Raw genomic sequence first — 13,017 nt, 5'->3', positions numbered from 1 at the left:
CTCAGGGAGACCCTATCTCTAAATGAAAGACAAAAAAGGGCTGAGGATGTGGCTCCATGGTTAAGTGTTCCTTGGTTTAATCGCAGTACAAAAAAAAATAGAAAAAAGAAAATCAATAAGCTAATTCCTATAAAGTGCCTGTTATAAAGGCACTCCACAAACGACCTTTTCCTTCTAATGACTTCCTCTTGCTTAACATTTTTTTTATATACTTTTATTTATTTGTTCATTTATTTATTTTTTATGTAGTGCCCAGGAATCAAACCCAGTGCCTCGTGCATGCTAGGCTAGCGCTCTACCACTGAGCCACAACCCCGGCCCCTTGCTTAACTTTTGAGAAAAACAAGTCTCAGAGAAGGAAAGTGACTTTCCCAGGGCCACATAATCAGTGATACTGGAAGTCAAATCCCCATCCCAGGGCTGGGGCTGGGGCTCGGTGGTAGAGCACTTGCCTAGCACATGTGAGGCACTGGGTTCGATCCTCAGCACCACATAAAATAAATTAAAAAATAAAATAAAGGGATTATGTGCAAAAAGCTAAAAAAAAAAAAATCCCCATCCCTATAAGAAGAGGCCTCTAGAATTCATTTGTTTGCCAGGGCCTGGCACCTGGCCTGCGAGTGCCCTGCCCCTGAGCTGCATACCGGGCCCTGGAGTCTACATTTCATTGGAGACAGAACCGCAAGGGGATTGAACCCTCCCTCTCCCCTTCTGCCCACTAAACCTCACGGAGCGGAATGGGCCCCCATGTGCGCTGTGACACTGTGTGGCCACCCTAGGCTCTCTGGCCTCCCCCTTCCCACCTGTAAAGGAGGGGAGTGGCGGTGCCCTGCTGGTCCTTGCCCCTGAGGCATGCCCTCTCTCTGCCTTCTCCATCCCAGGCACACAGGAGGCCACCGCTGCTGCCATTGAGAAGGGGCTCCACATGCAGAAGGTGGGGTCTGGGTCGGTGCGGGCTGTGCTGGCAGAGCTGGTGGCCCTGCCCTGTCTCTTTACCCTGCAGCCACGGCCGGGTGCAGCCCGAGACATCCCTCGGATCAAGTGGACCAAGGTGCGGACGGCATCGGGCCAGCGACAGGACTTGCCCATCTTGGTGGCCAAGGACAATGTGGTGCGGGTGGCCAAGGGATGGCAGGGCCGAGTGTCACTGCCCTCCTATCCCCGGCGCCGAGCCAATGCCACGCTGCTCCTGGGGCCACTGAGGGCCAGCGACTCCGGGCTCTACCGTTGCCAGGTGGTGAGGGGCATCGAGGATGAGCAGGACCTGGTGCCCCTGGAGGTGACGGGTCAGTTGGGGGCAGGGGAGGGACTGAGGTTGGGAGGGGGCAGAGCCTGAAGCCTGCCACTGAGAGTCACCTTAGAAATCACTCCTTGTATAGGGAGGGCTTCCCTTTCAACTGTGATAACATCAAGAAGAAGGTCTCCAAAGTCCTACCTTATCTTTTTTTTGGCGGGGGGGGGGGGCAGGGGGTTAACAGGGATTGAACTGAGCCACATCCCCAGCCCTATTTCGTATTTTGTTTATTTATTTTATTCTAAATTTTTAAATTCTAATTTGTTATATATAACAGCAGAATGCATTATAATTCATATTACACATATACAGCACAATTTTCACATCTCTAGTTGTATACAAAGTATATTCACACCACTCGTGTCTTCATACATGTACTGAGGGTAATGATGTCCGTCTCATTCCACCCAGTATTTTATTTATTTAGAGACACGGTCTCATTCAGTTACTTAGTGCCTCACTTTTTGATGAGGCTGACTTTGAACTCGTGATCCCCCTGCCTCAGCCTCCCAAGCTGCTGGGACTACAGGCCTGCGCCACTGTACCCAGCCCTGTCTTGTCTTTAGGGAGCAGCCACACTCTCAGTCACGAGTGGGTTATACTATCTGGGCAAGGATGTCCTCATCCTACTTTTTTTTTTTTTTTTTTTTGGTACAAGGGATTGAACCCAGGGACATTTTATCACTGAGCCACATCATTTTTATTTTGAGCTAGGGCCTCACTAAGTTGTCTAGGGACTCACTAAATTGCTTGGGCTGGCCTTGAACTTGCAATCTTTGTATTTGCAGTCCTTCTGCCTCAGCCTCCCCGGAATTACAGGCAAGTGCCACCATGCCCGGCCTAATCCGGCTTTTGTTTTAAGTCCCTTTAGTCTCTTTTATTGTTATCCAATTTTACATAAGACAAAGGATATTGGTTTTCTATTTTAAAATCAAATACAGGGGCTGGGGATATAGCTCCGTTGGTAGAGTGCTTGCCTCCCATGCACAAGGCCCTGGGTTCAATCCCAGTATTACAAATAATAATAATAATAATATACAAATTTTTAAAAAATAAATCTGTTTAAATTTTTTTAAAAATCAGATTATTTAAAAATAAATTTGTTTAAATTTTTTAAAAATCAGATTATTCTTAAAAAGTAAGTCAATAAAAAAATATATATATTAAGAAAATAACTGTTCACAAATACCTGTTTAAACAATTCCTTTATTAAATTCTTTCTGCTGAAATATCCAGTGTAGTTTCTGTTTTCCTAACTGACTAAGGAGGGGAAAAGATGAATGATTAAGGCAAAGTCTAGAACAGGGTCTGGTGTATCATAGTACATGCTCAAGAAATGTTTTAAGTGTGACTTAATGAATGGATTATTAAACAAGGAACCACCTGTTGAGGCAGGTGCTGTGGTGCACACCTATAATCCCAGCTGCTCAAGAAGCTGAGGCAGGAGGATTGAAAGTTTGTGGCCAGCCTCAGCCACTTAGTAAGATGCCTGTCTCAAAATTAAAAAATATAAAGGGGCTGAGGAAGTAGGTTGGAGGTAGAGCACCCTTGGGTTCAATCCCCAATGCCAGAGTTGGGGGATATAGAAAGAAAAAAAAAAAAACAATTTGTTGACTCCTACCAAGAAATCTATTTCCCTTATCTTACATTGAGCTTGGACAAGTAAGTCCCTGAATCCCCTGTCCTGGGGCTTAGTCTGCCCCCCAAACTGAAATCAGGACACAGTGTCTTGCCATATATTTTTTCCTTGCTTTATTCTTAGTTTTGAATCACACATAGTAATTGAACATATTTATACATTGTATTTTGATCAAATCAGGGTAACTCTCCCATCCATCACCTTGAGCATTTATCATTTCTCGTGGTGAGAACATTCAAAATCCTCTCTGCTACTTTGAATATACAATGCATTATTGCTCGCTGAAGCCACCCTACTGTGTAATGACTGAATATGTTATGGGGTCTACCAATCACTCCTTTCACAGACTCACTTCTCAAAACTGATAAACCTTGGGGGGGAGCCCACTAATAGTGGAGAAGGAAGTGAATTGTACCTCTGGGTTTGTTGGGTTTCATTCATTTAGCCAAACTTTTATTGAGCACCTACTTGCCAATCTATGCTGATGTCACAGCTCCCTCTAGGAGGTCTCAGTCTGCTAAGATGGGGCAAAATGTTCAATGTCTTCATCTTGCTCAGCCATTTCTTTCATCTCTAAATCAGAATTTGAGTTCCGCAGATCCTGTTATTGGTGCTTCACTTCCTGATTTACTTGTCACCTCCTCCAGGAAATCTTCCATGACCCATTCCCAAGCAGGGCAAGAAGAATCACACTTGGCCTGTACTTCTCCTATTAGCATATGTACAAAATCTCTCTTCACCCTCCTCAGTGCCTCCTGCCATCTCCAGGGCCTAACCCCAGGCATGAAGAATGCTATCTTTGGAGTCAGATCTTCCTGGTTTGAATTTTGGTTCTGCCTCATACTTGCCATGAAGCCAAGGGCATGGAAATTTTTCTGAGCCTTAGTTTCTTCTTCTGGAATAATCCTAGGATTGTTGTTGAGAGTTCAGTGAGGTGTTGTTTACAAAAGCTTTTCACCAAGAAGACAGTTGACAAGTTTGAGCCCTTTCTGGTCATTGTTATCCGTTTCCTAATCTGTAAAATGGAGTCAGCAGTCTGACTCTCCACCATCACCCTAGCTCTGTGCCTGGCACTGAGTAAGTGGCTGTGATACCAGGCACTGGAGGGGCTGCAGGTCTGTTCATTTCAGCTGGGGGTGGGGAGCGGGTGTCATTCTGCAAAAGGGAGGTGTGTTCTTGGAGATTCTGGCATAAGTCTCCCCCAGCCCATCCTGGATGTTCCCCGCAGGTGTTGTGTTCCACTACCGGGCAGCCCGGGATCGTTATGCGCTGACCTTCGCTGCAGCCCAGGAGGCCTGCCGTCTCAGCTCAGCCACCATTGCAGCCCCTCGGCACCTGCAGGCTGCCTTCGAAGATGGCTTTGACAACTGTGACGCTGGCTGGCTCTCTGACCGCACTGTTCGGTGAGGGGGTACAGGGTGGGGAGATGGAGAGCTAGCCCCTGGAGAAAGAGGCTCTTGGGGCGCTCCGGGAACACACATCTGAGAAGGGATGCCTACTCTTGGTGTTGTCAGGTATCCCATCACCCAGTCCCGTCCCGGTTGCTATGGGGACCGTAGCAGCCTTCCAGGAGTTAGGAGTTACGGGAGGCGAGACCCACAGGAACTCTACGATGTGTACTGCTTCGCCCGTGAGCTGGGAGGTAAGCCTGGGAGTGGGAGGGCCCTACCCGCACCTCTTCCTGAATCTGTTTCTCTCCCAAATCCCCATCTCTCCCTAAGTCCGGATGTAGCTCTCAAAACCTGCACCAAGACCTGGACTATTCTAGAACTTTCCATCCCTCCTTGAGCCCCTCTCCCTCCCAGCCACACTCTCTCTTTCTCTCTCTCTCTGATCCTCTGAATGCTTGTCCCCTTCCCTTTCTCTGAAACCCCCTCACTGAGCTCCTCCCTCTCCTTGAAGCCCATTTTGCTCAAGGACCCAGATTACATCATTTGTAAAAAGAAGCTAAAGCTTTCTCTGGTTAGTACCAAACTAACCAGGAAAAGAGCTAATGACGACCGTGCTCTGGCGAGCTGGAAGCACAGCCGCGGTTGTGCCCCCTTCGCTTAACCACCACCCAAACAGGGCCAGGACGGGATACCTGGATGGGGACCTCCTTCCCGGACTTAGGGAAGGTCCCCCTGACCTCAGTCCGCCCCCTCCCACAGGCGAGGTCTTCTACGTGGGCCCCGCCCGCCGCCTGACGCTGGCCGGTGCGCGCGCCCAGTGCCGCCGCCAGGGCGCAGCGCTGGCTTCGGTGGGACAGCTGCACCTGGCCTGGCACGAGGGTCTGGACCAGTGCGACCCAGGCTGGCTGGCCGACGGCAGCGTGCGCTACCCGATCCAGACGCCGCGACGGCGCTGCGGGGGACCCACCCCCGGCGTGCGCACCGTCTACCGCTTCGCCAATCGCACCGGCTTCCCGGCGCCGGCTGCGCGCTTTGACGCCTACTGTTTCCGAGGTGCGTGCGAGGCTCCGCCCACGGGACACGCCCCAGTGTGTCCCCAGTGGCCAGGCACCGGAGGGTGTGTACTTGGTGAAGGCCACACCCCTAGCAGCTTCACTTGGTTGCGGAGGCCGCGTGCTGGGGATAAGCCACGCCCAGGCCGACGGCCACGCCCCCGAGACAAGTTTCTCCTTAGGAACTTGGCTGTCGTGGAAGGACATGTCCCTTAAGAGAACCTACCTCTAGGAGAGGAGTCACATTTTCCCCAGAGGGTTATATATATTTTCTTAAGTCCGGAGGTGCAATACCCCTATAAAACACGCTTCTGGGTGGAGCACATCCCACCTGGAGCCACACTCATGGGTACAACCCTTGGCGTTAGGGGTGATGCCTTGATTAGCCGGCTGCTCGCCCTGGGTAGTGTCACAGCAGGGGCGGATGACACCTGCCTTTGTTGTGAGGCCACAGCCTCAGAAGGTGCAAACTTCAACCCCCAGAGACCAAGTCCTTTGTGTAAGCTATCACCAGTCCTAGATGGAAAAATAGTACCCTTGTTGGGAGGGGCACACCCACTGGACACCTCCCATCCCCAAAGAAAGATTCTTAGTTGAATCCCTTCCCAGGCTTATAAGATCTCAGAAAGCTGGACATTGCCTGTGCTTCTCCCACGAACCAAACTGTCTACTGAATCCTCCTTGTGACCAGGTGACCCTGATCTTGACAGTGGGCTGGGTCTGGCCCAGCCTGAATGGTGGAGGTGATAACTTTATGCCTCCCTCTATCACGCTGGAGAAGCTCAGAAACCACCCAGAGCTGCATAGATGGTCTGTGTCAAAGCATGTGGGAATGTGGGTAGAATTCAAGCAGAACTTCCCTGGCAGCTCCTGGGCCTAACATATGTATTCTGTTTTCTCCCATAGCTCATCATCCCACTCCACAACATGGAGACCCAGAGACCCCCTCATCTGGGGATGAGGGGGAGATTCTGTCAGCAGAGGGGCCTCCAGCCGGAGAGCTGGAGCCCAAACTGGGGGAGGAAGAGGTGGGGGTCCCTTCTGACTTTCAAGAGCCTCTGGTCTCCAGTGGGGAAGAAGAAGAGCCCCTATTCTTGGCAGAGAATCAGAAGTCTCAAGAGACCCCCAGCTCAACCCCGGGTGACTCTGCACTGGCCTCATGGCCCACCGAGGCAGTGTGGCCAAGCACTGTGGCTCCCAGCCCCAGCAGAATGGGGGCAGCCACTGCAGAGGCTTTCCACACGGAGGTGGCCTCGACAGTCCCCACACCCAAGAGGAGAGGGCGTTTCAAAGGGTTGAATGGACGCCACTTCCAGCAGCAGGAACCAGAGCGAGGGCTGGAGGGGGAGCTCAAGGACGGTGCCCAGCCCTTCACCCCAGCTGGGAATCATGTGGAGCCTCCCTTGGTCACAGAGGCCTCGGGAAATGGCCAGAGCCAGACTCCTTGGGCCATTCTGACCAACGAGGTGGACATGCCTGGAGCAGGTGAGTCTGGGGTGGGGTGGGAGCTGGACTTGGTTGGGTACCTGAAGGCCGGGAGGGTGGACCTATCCTCAGGACAGGGGAGGATGGCCTGAGTCCCAGCTGGCTCCCCTGACCTCACCCAGCTCCAGGAGCCCCTGTTAGACCAGGGTCAGGGATGTGCTCCTCAGCTGATGAGTCATAATTATAGTCACTCTTGCTCTTTTGCAGGTTCCTTTGGTGGCAGGAGCCCCCCAGAGCCCTGGTTGTGGCCCCCAACTGTGATCCAACCCAGCATCCCAGGCCCCAGCGGGACCCCTGACCTGAAGCTAGAGGGAGCCAAGGCCCCCAGCATGAAGCCAGCCACCTCCAACCTGTCATGGTCTCCCTCGGAGTCCACTGTCCCAACCTCCAGCCCCTCAGAAGGCTCCCCCGCTGCCCATTGGGAGGCATTCCCCACAGCCACCTCCCCAGACCTCCCTGTCATGGCCATGCTGCGTGCCCCCAACCTGTGGCTCGTGTCACACTCTACTCCTGTGTCCTCTGAAGCCACTGAGGTCAAGGGCCATGGTGAGGCCATGACCACTACCCCACCCTCTGCAGCCTCAGGGACCAAAGTGTATTCCCTGCCCCCCTCTTTGAGCCCAACAGGTCAGGGTGGAGAGGCCACAGCCATGACACTCAGCAGCCACGGAGAAGGAAGTCCCATTGCCCCCTCGACGGCAGCTATGGTCACACAAGCTGGAGCCAGCCCTGACTCCCCTGGGACAGACTTTGGAGACATTGAAGCGATCAGCCCCACTGAGCTCAGCCAAGCTGAGTACCCCGGGTCCAGCCCATGGGCATCTATGGACAGGAATGTGACGGTGGATTTCGTCACCGAGATTGCCGGTGAGCCCACAGATGTCAGAGGTATCTCAGGATCTGAAGCTGGGGTCTTCATCAACACTGCAGAAAGCCCCACGTCCAGCTTGCACACCTCTGGTCATGAGGTGCTGGGCTCCTGGCCCTCTCCGCCGGACACCAGCTCCCCATCTGCACCTGCAGCGGGCCGTGGCATCTTCTCGGTGTCTGAAGTCATCCCTGGTTTGGAGCCTTGGGCAGCTGCAAGTGGAAGAGCCCCTGGAGGTCCCAGAGATTCCACAGTCTCGCTGGCCCCCAGTGGTGGAATTTGGGAGTCTGGATCCCACGTGGTTGAAGGAGCTGAAAGCCCCACCTTGAGCCCTTCGGTGGCCGTAGATACCAGCACAGCAACGTCCCTTACATCTCCAGACCAGGGAGCCAAGATTGGGGTCCTGGATATGTCCACACTGCCCTCCTCAAGTTCCCAGCCCTACCCAGAGCCAGAGGACCAGATGGTGGGCCAGGGAATGGTGGGACCTTCAGCTCCTCCGCCTCAGGGCAGTCCCCCCAGAGAGCCAGCCCTTCCCCCATGGACAACCACTGTGGCCGGCCTGGAAGAAGCTGCTTCTGTTGCCTCGGGGGAACCTGCCGCTCCCTGGGACTCCCTGAGCACCCTGCTGCCCATCTCCCTGGGCACAGAGGAGGCTGATCTGCAGATCCTGGACGGGAGCCCAGGTGTGGAGGGTTTCTGGGAGGAAGCAGCAAGTGGAGAAGAGCCGGCCCTGCCAGGGACCCCTGCAAATGGGAGTGCTGAGGGGGGTGAGTTTCAAGTCCGAGGATCCTTCTAGGCCAGGGTGGTCAGCACTTGGTAACTAAGGACTGGAGGAGCCCAGAGTAAGGAGGGTGGGTTGTCCCTGGGGGTCTGGGAGGATGTCCCTGGGAGTCTGGGAGGATGTCCCTGGGGGTCTGGGAGCAGAGGATGATGTCAGACAGGAGCTCAGCAGGTGGAGAACCAAAGGTAGGAATGACGAAGCTCGGGGGAGATGTGACGTGGGGCATGAGTTTAGTTTACAATCCCTGCCGTGTTTACTTTGAGCTGGACAAAGCCGAGGACGCTGGTCCTCAAGGATTCCCCAAGTCTGGGGAAGACAGAGCTGGGCACAGGTGCCTCCCAGGTGGGGCCAGAGGGATGGGGCATGGCAGGGAGGGCATCCTGAACAAATAGGAATTGGAGCTGGAATGGAGTAATGTGGATCGTGGGGGACTTGAGTCACAGGACAGGTGTGGTGGCATCACCCCATTCAACACATGTGGCTTGTCACTACCTGGCCAATTAGTGGCCACACCTCAGCTGGAGCCCACGGCCACCTAAGTCTCAGCTTCTCTGCCCAGCAGAACCCAGAGCAAGCCATTGACCTCTTCTCCCTGAAGCCACATTAGCCCCCGGCTGAGCCTGCAAATTCTGGCCCCTTTTGAAAAATACTAAATACTGTCACATTAAGCTTCATTTGTATTTTTTCAATTAAGCTTTTTTTTTTTTTTTGGCCAAATGAGCTTTAAAAAAAAACCCAGGAGCTAATTAAAAAGCAATTTTTTTCTGAGTTGCAAGACATTGTTATTAACACAATTGTTTTTTAACTTCCTTCCCCTTTTTTTGAAGGCAGTGTCTTGATGGAAATAGCAGATGCCCACACTGTCACCTCTGGGCTGTGTCGGGGGTCAAATCCTCTCTCCTTAGATTTGCAGGAGACAGGCAGACTCAGGACATAAAGCTGATGCCTAACATTATCTTTCTGGGTTCTAAACACCTAACTGGAATTATCTTGGTTAATCCTTACAACCTCCTTATGGACAAGTTCTAGTGTGATTCTCACTTTACAGATGAGGAGGCTGAGGCACAAGGAGGTCAAGAGATTTGTGTAGTTATGCAGTGAGGGAGTGATTAGGCTGGAGTTTGAATCCGGTCCATCTGAAAACAGAGTCTCTGTCTCAACCCCTAGGCTGTAAGATGCAATACCAAGTTCACTGGGATTAAAAAAAAAAATCCATGAAGTCCTGGGGAGGCCATGAGCTTACCCAGCGAGGAAGCTGAAAAGGATAGGCTAGGAGGTCTTTCTTTGAAGGTGGAAAAAGTCTCAATGCCAAGGGAGCTAGAGAGCTAGTCCTTAGAGAGGTAGAAAGTGACCACATGGAGGTGCTAAGGAAATCGTGTTTGGAGCTGATTTTGGACCTGGGGCTTGGGCTGCCTTGAACTTTGCTGGAATTTTGGCCCCAGACTAAAGCCAGCTGTAGTCAGGTGGAGGGAGGTGGGCAGTGCCAGGGGAGACCCAGGCGCCTTCCCACCCTCAGCTTGCAGCAGAGATGCTAATGAGGCCAAAAATAAATGCAGCATCAGTGATCGACTGAGTCACCGCCAGTCCGTGGGCAGGTGTCGGCAGCACAGGGCACCTGGCGGGGCTCACGCGTTCTGCCACCCGGAAGCTCCACGCGTGTGCTCACACGTGCTGGGGCCACTCTAGGGCCATCATGCAACCCCAGGCTCCATCCTCCTTCCCTTTCCCTGGTCTTTGAGACCCATACCACCACCCCAGGAATAGGTCTCAGACATTGCAAGATGACCACCTGCTGCCTTCCTCCAGTTAGCTTCCAATTATTGTGTGCCTGCTGTGTTCTGAGCCCTAAGCGGAGACCAAATCCTCTGTCCCTTGAAAGCTGACATTCTAGAGCAACACTGTAGACCTTTCCCAAGGGTGGAAATGTTCTCTCTGTGTGCTGATTGGCATGTGGCTAATATAACTGAGGAATTGCATTTTTTACTTTCATTTCATTTTAATTAATTTAAGCATGAATGGCTCTATACGGCTGCCATATGGAGCAGCACTGCTCTAGGGAGAAAGATGCACAAGAAACAATCATCATAATAAAAGTGTACATTATATTAGAGACTAAAAAGTGATAAGGATAAAATAGAGGGCTGGGGATGTGGCTCAGCGGGAGAGCGCTCGCCTAGCATGTGTGAGGCCCTGGGCTCCATCCCCAGCACTTCAAATACACAAATAAGTACACTATTTTTTAAAAAAAAAAATTTTTAATATTTATTTTTTAGTTTTCGGCGGACACAACATCTTTGTTGGTATGTGGTGCTGAGGATCGAACCCAGGCCGCACGCATGCCAGACGAGCGCGCTACCGCTTGAGCCACATCCCCAGCCCCTAAGTACACTATTAAAAAAAGAGGAATAGTCGGTCACTGCCACACAAACCTGTAATCCCAGCAGCTCAGGAGGCTGAGGCAGGAGGATTTGAAAGACAGCCTCAGTGAAAGCTAGGTGCTAAGCAATTGAGTTATATAAAATATATATATATTTTAAAAAATATATATATATATATTTTAAACAGGGTAAGCCAACAGAAGGTAGGAGAGAATGCCTTCTTCTTCTTCTTTGGTCCTGGGGATATAACCCAGAACTTCACACATGGTAGACAAGCACTCTACCTCTGAGCTACATCTCTATCCATTTTTAAATTTATTTTGAGACAAGGTCTCTCTAAGCTGCTAAGGCTGATCTTGAACTTGCCATCCTCGGGCCTCTGCCTCCTGAGTAGCTGGAGTTGCATGCGTGGGCCACTGCCCTCAGTTTCCTTCATTATTTCTGGTGCTATTCATACCCCATCTGGAACTTTATGTCCACTGTGGCCCATTTTGAGAAGCACAGCTATGAGCAGGGCATGTCCAAAAGAGGGGGACGAGTCCAGGAGGGCACTTAAACCCATGTTTTGGGAGACTTCCAAAGATAATCTTATGGAAGTGGTTCCATGTGAGGAAATTTGCCACAGGCGGAGCAGCCCACAGATACTTTTGGGGGGCAGTTCCTGAAAAGAGTAAGCTCTTCATCCCGGGGAGGGGGTGTACAAGGCCAAGTTGGTGACTACCTGCTGGGGAGGTTACTGGGGGTACTCCAAGTTTGATGAGGAGGGCTTTAGGGACCTGAGGTCTGGAATTCCAGGAATTCTGTGACCTAGTGGCCCAGTCCCTCCTCACACTGCCCATCCATCCTTCACCTCCCTCAGATCCATGTGAAAACAACCCTTGCCTGCATGGGGGGACGTGTAACGCCAACGGCACCATGTATGGCTGTAGCTGTGACCAGGGATTCGCCGGGGAGAACTGTGAGATTGGTGAGTGCTCAGGAGCAGCAGCTGAACCTGGATTTGTTTGACTCAGAGGCTGGGGGTCTACACTCACAAAAAGAGATCACTAAAACAAACAAACAAAAAAAAAAACTTTAAAAAGCCCCTTTCCATTTCCTACTCTCTGAATCCAGTTCATACAGCTGGGTCCTCATCCTGGGAGTGTGGTTCTGGCATAGATTCCTCTAAGCAAAGGGCCCTTGGGGATCTTACCCTGTCCAGGGTGGGCAGGCATATAGGCACCACTACCGGAAACGTTAGATGTTACTCCCAAGTCCAACAAAGGAAATACTACAAATTATGATCATTTTTAAAACAATAAATGTAAATGATATAATTTCTTGAGCTCTGTAACTCACCTCCTTAACTTCTACATACTACTAAGTATAAAATCATAACAATAAATATCAATGGTATAATTTCTTGAACTGCTTCATTAGCTGTTCATTTAGAACTCCCCTAAGAAGGTGCCATTATTTTTATTGCTCTGAAAAAAAGAGAAACAATCTCAGAGAGAGGAAGTGACTTTCCCAGTGCCCTGTATGCCTCAAACATTGTCTCTGCAGAGATTGGTAGAAGAGGAGGTCAAGTGAATATTTCTACTGCAATGGCTTTGTGATTCTGCAAGTCCTTGCAAATGTCTGAACTCTAGTTCCAGCTGAATTTCAGCTGGGTTTGAATGCAAGAGTATAACCTTTACTCTTCTGGGGTTAGAGGGAATGTTCTGCACATCTTGGCCTGATTCAGCTGACACAGTGGCATCTTCTCTCATAAATGCCAATTTATGTTAATTATGTGAGTCTCCACCCCCTAGGTTGCAGAGTCATTCAGCCTTCTCTGGAGACTCAGGCCTAGGATGGACAGCACAATTATGAATCCATCTTGTGCCTGGTTTGCTATGGGGGCTCTGAGCCCAGGATATGCTGACTGTGACTGGTCCCCTCCCTCTCCCTGCCAGACATTGATGACTGTATCTGCAGCCCCTGTGAGAATGGAGGCACCTGTATCGATGAGGTCAATGGCTTTGTCTGCCTTTGCCTCCCCAGCTATGGGGGCAGCCTCTGCGAGAAAGGTGAGTTTCCACCAGGAAATATTCCCAGCAGTGGGGTTTGATGCTTGGTTACAGGCTTCCCCCACATGCTTCAGG

The 13,017-nt window shown here is 51.2% G+C and overlaps 1 protein-coding gene across 1 annotated transcript in view; it reads left to right on the top strand.

Annotated features, from left to right (window-relative positions):
• The window catches only part of Ncan (neurocan), a 29,005-nt gene that overhangs the window by 4,925 nt on the left and 11,063 nt on the right, over nucleotides 1-13,017 (top strand). Inside the window, exons 3-10 of the mRNA XM_058576571.1 lie at nucleotides 882-1,286; nucleotides 4,162-4,336; nucleotides 4,448-4,575; nucleotides 5,084-5,377; nucleotides 6,283-6,861; nucleotides 7,069-8,499; nucleotides 11,751-11,858; nucleotides 12,829-12,942. Of these exons, the coding sequence (XP_058432554.1) occupies nucleotides 882-1,286; nucleotides 4,162-4,336; nucleotides 4,448-4,575; nucleotides 5,084-5,377; nucleotides 6,283-6,861; nucleotides 7,069-8,499; nucleotides 11,751-11,858; nucleotides 12,829-12,942 (3,234 nt within the window). The remainder of the gene's footprint in view (nucleotides 1-881; nucleotides 1,287-4,161; nucleotides 4,337-4,447; nucleotides 4,576-5,083; nucleotides 5,378-6,282; nucleotides 6,862-7,068; nucleotides 8,500-11,750; nucleotides 11,859-12,828; nucleotides 12,943-13,017) is intronic.

This window comes from Marmota monax, unplaced genomic scaffold (assembly GCF_021218885.2).
Source record: "Marmota monax isolate L192 unplaced genomic scaffold, Marmota_monax_Labrador192_F-V1.1 WCK01_AAM20220418_F8-fsc00021, whole genome shotgun sequence".
In the NCBI taxonomy this organism is placed as follows: Eukaryota; Metazoa; Chordata; class Mammalia; order Rodentia; family Sciuridae; genus Marmota; species Marmota monax.
Note: the sequence above shows the minus strand (reverse complement) of the source record. Positions and strands in the feature narration are given on the sequence as shown.